The following is a 4,193-nucleotide window of genomic DNA, read 5'->3' as shown; positions in this document are numbered from 1 at the left end:
TGTGGAGAGGGCCATAGTGAAGCAGGTTGTCCCCCTGCAGCCCAGGGGTCAATGGGGGATGCAGAGATCCACCCACAGCCCATGGAGGAGGTGCCCATGCCGGAGAGGGTGGATACTTGGAGGAGGCTGTGATCCAGTGGGAGAGCTGGTGGAGAGAGAGGGCCCTTGCTCCCAGGCTGGAGGAACCTGTCCTTGGAGCACTGCACCCCGTGGAAAGAGAGAGCCACGGTGCAGCAGTTTTGGGAGGGCTGTGTGCCTGTGGGAGGGACTCATGCTGCAGCAGATTTGGGTGGACTCGTGCTCGTGAGAGTGGAGCCATGTTGGAAAATTCATGGAGAACTGTCTTCTGTGGGAGGATCCCAGGGTCTCACGGGGGAAAGACTCCTCTCTCTGAGCAGCGGAAGAAGAACTTGGGTGACAAACTCACCAAACTCCCATGCCCTGTCTCCCTGTGCTGTTGGTGGGAAGGAGGGAGGGGCTGGAGGAAGAAAAGGTGTTTTAAGGGGGTATTTTACTTCTCATTATCCTCCTCTGATTTTGTTGGTAATAAATTCATTTTCACCATCTAAGTCAAGCCTGTTTTGCCCTTGGAGTGTTTTCTCCCAGTCCTTATCATAACTTCTGAACCCTTCATTTAAGTATTTATGTCCTCTGCCCAGCTGTGCCAGGGGAGGGTGAGTGAGCAGTTGTCATGGGTGCCTGGTGTTTGGCCAGTGTCAAGCCATGACCATGTGTTATATTTTCAGTTTATAGTGAGAAAGAAGCTTCCAAGTTTGTTATAGTCATCCAGTTAAAACAGGGTCTTCCCTTCTTCCTTCCTTGCAAAATGAATGTTATAAATAACTTCTTGGGATTCTTCTCTGTCTGTCTGAATATTTTCCAAATTTATTGTGTAGAAAGAGAGGATTTCTGCAAGGAGTAAAAGGACAGCCCGGACCAAACAATCTGACTCATGTCTCTAAAACGCTCTCTTAAACAAAAGCTTTTCAGAAGAAAAGTGAACTTTATTAAATATTTTTCACTCAAAACTTGTATCTTTATTTCTTATAATTAGATGTTCTTTGATAAGAATATTACTACTTGCTAATATGGATTGCAGATTTTTAATGTCCTTAAATATATGAATGTGCTTTTAATGTTTGCTAATATATAAGCTTCACCTACACTGCCATGTTTTGCATAAGCCTAACTCCTCAAGAAAAGCTAAATACTTTGATCTACGGCTTGCTCTAGGCTTCACTGAAAACTTCATTGTAAAGAGAAAGCTAATAAACTGAGCTAAATTTCTGTTCAAGTCTTCCATTCCTTTTTGTCTCTTTGATAAGGTTTGGTATTGTCACTCCATCTGCCAAGCACTTTTAAGGTGTTTGATAATAATTTGACACAGTACGTGCTGACATTTTTGTGGATGCTGATTATTTTATACATGACACCTCTTAATGGACAACAACATAAGAAAACTCCCATTTAAATGTACTTAAGCAAAAGTATTAAAATGCATTTAAAAGCAAATCTACTGAGGGTTACAGCTATCAGCTTTCACCTTCAATTTGCATAGATTTCAGCAAGAGCAGAGAATAAGCCTCTTCTTATATCAGCAGGGTTAAAAGACTGCCAGCATTGCAAAAGATTTGTTTCATTACAACCCTGAATCGCCTGCCTGGGCTTCATCCACAAAACAGTGCGATCCTAATCTTCCTCCATGGATTCGGCACTCTGGCCCCCCTTTTTGCTCGTGTACTTATGTATCGTGTCGTAATACACCTCTTGTGAATCAAATGTACACAGCAATGAAATCTTCCGCCATTCTTCCTTGCTGGGAGCTGGAAATGGTGCTGGGTCAGTGGTTGTAAAAAAGCAATTTGTATTTCTTTCTGCCAGCTTCGTTGCATGCTCTTTGGCTTTGATCTCAAAGACTTCCTGTTCTTCTTTTGAGTAAATTTTCTGGAACTTGTGCTGAAGATAGCTGACTGAGGAGCAACAGCGGCTGACACATTTTGAGATCAGTGCCACAGTCATGATGCTGGCTATCAGGAACCATCCTATCAGCTTGGAATAAAGATGGATATGTTAATGGTGGTTTTGTATGGTCCTGTGTGGGAACATAACATTGAAGAAATAAGAAAACTGTAAGCAAAGACACCCTGGAGTGGCTGTAACTGTCTGCTTGCTGCCAAAGAGGGGATCCCATGCACACAATTCAGCCAGACATACAGAGCTTCTGCACCCCTGAGCTGATCTTGTCAGATTAAGGATGAATACCCAAAAAAGAGAAGATGGACAGAAGTCACTTACTCATTTATGTCCAGCTTTCTTAACTTTTAAGGCAAGATACTGACCATCAGTTTCTGTGGCTGTAGTCACATTCATGGTACAGAGGGTGCAGACTCATCCTGTCTGCCTCATGCTGTGAATCAGAGCTCCTGCTGGCTGTGTTCCTGTGGAACGTAGCTACTCCCCCTGATGTCTGAGCCTGCTAAAACAGCCAGTTTCGACAAGAGAGAGGAAAAGTTGTATCCTGTATATTTTGTAGGCAGGACACAGATTTGGCTATTGAATATGGGAATTAATTCTTGTTTTGCACCTGATTTTAACATGCTTAGACAAGTCTCAGAGGTCCCATCAAAACCAAGTGTCCTAGTAGATGCTGGTCCCTCCTCTACCCAGGGGTATTTAGCTGGAAGCTCCAGGCAGAGATCCTGCAACACGGTCTTTTACCTCAGAATTACTTTTTCTTTAAATGAAAAAGTATTGAGTGCTAAAAGAAAAGGACTTTGTGTTCTTTTTGATTCTTAATTTTGTTGAAAGTAGATTGGATATTAAAAACAGTCAGTAATAAAGCCCTCTGACACTTTTTCTATTTTAGTTTGACTGAATGTTTCTTTTAGATTCCACTGCAGTGTCAGTAACAGTCAGTCTTCCTTGATTTTACTCCTTTCTTCCCCTGTCTGAATTCAATGGTATAGAGTTTGCCCCTTTCCAGCCTTTTTCTTGGAGAAGCAGCATGCTAAGTATTTAACAAATATAAACACTTTTTTGTTTTAATAAGGGTTTGTACTAAACAGGAACTTACAAAAATCCAAGTAATTATAAACTCTTATAAAACTTAACTCCCTTAACCAGCCCGTAGTATTTTCCTTAGAAAAAGTTGCAAAACCTGATTTTCCTACTGGAGTTAAGATTCACACAAATGTAGAAACAAAACTGAAGTGCTGCCAAAATTTGGAGGTCTCGTTTCACTCCAAACAAGAAAAAATCCACACGAGTGTTACTGTTTTGATCATGCAGTGCAGTTTGCCTTCAGCACAAGAAACTTTAAGAAGACAGATATATATTTTAACTATTCTGCTGGAATACAAGTGTGAAATTATTAAGAGGTTCAAGCATTGAGATTTACAGTCAAACAGGTTGTTCTAACTTGTTTCTCTTTCCAGATGTCTCCTTGCAACAGCTCTGTTGCAAGGAGACATCTGGAAAGAGAAACAAGTTAGAACTTGCAACAGCTCTGTTGCAAGGAGACATCAGCTTCCTCTCTGTTAGTGATCTCAGCTTCCCCTCAACTAATGCTGATTTACAGAAGTTTGGGGTATTTAGAGGCATAAAAGTGGAGAAGAACTCACACCATGTCTAAGTTAATTGAGAAGAAAACTTGCTGTGGAAAGTCCCGTTCTCTAGGCTGGTTGTCTGCCCAGCTTGGAATGAGGTTTTGTAAATGACAGTGCCGAGCCATTACCATGCAAACATGCAAAACCAGAAAGTAGCATGAAAATACACCTATTGCTTCTCTGTTACAACTTTTTTGCCAATGAATTTTTGCTAGCTGTGTGCTTGTGGTACATGATATTATATAACATGAGAGAAGGACTGGTTACAACCCCTGGCAGGCACCACTATACATTGAGCAGTCAGGGTTGAAGCCCATATTGTGAGAAGAAGAGCAGCGAGGCTTTACCTGGGACTGTGCCTGAAGGCTGAGCCTATCACCTGGTATGTGTGCTGCTAATTCCGCATCACAGGTGTGTTGGGTTGACCCTGAGTTGATGGACAGTCTTTAAGACCAATTACGCTTCTCACAATTTACATATTTAAACCGCACAGAAAGGCGGGATTTCCCTTTTGGTCGGAGCTCGCCTGCTGGAAGGGGGGGGGCTCCGAGCCTCCCGGCCCCCCCGGGCCGGGGGCACGCGCGCTCT

General features: G+C 42.6%; 1 protein-coding gene across 1 annotated transcript in view; it reads right to left on the bottom strand.

Annotated features, from left to right (window-relative positions):
- Positions 1-906: 906 nt before the first annotated feature.
- LOC103619400 (protein FAM26F) overlaps positions 907-4,193 on the bottom strand; it is a 4,472-nt gene continuing 1,185 nt past the window's right edge. The window contains 2 exon segments of the mRNA XM_017739791.1: positions 907-2,049; positions 3,953-3,999. Of these exon segments, the coding sequence (XP_017595280.1) occupies positions 1,690-2,049; positions 3,953-3,999 (407 nt within the window). The 3' untranslated portion in view covers positions 907-1,689.

This window comes from Corvus brachyrhynchos, unplaced genomic scaffold (assembly GCF_000691975.1).
Source record: "Corvus brachyrhynchos isolate BGI_N302 unplaced genomic scaffold, ASM69197v1 scaffold14, whole genome shotgun sequence".
NCBI lineage: Eukaryota > Metazoa > Chordata > Aves > Passeriformes > Corvidae > Corvus > Corvus brachyrhynchos.
This window is presented reverse-complemented; position numbering and strand designations above follow the sequence as displayed.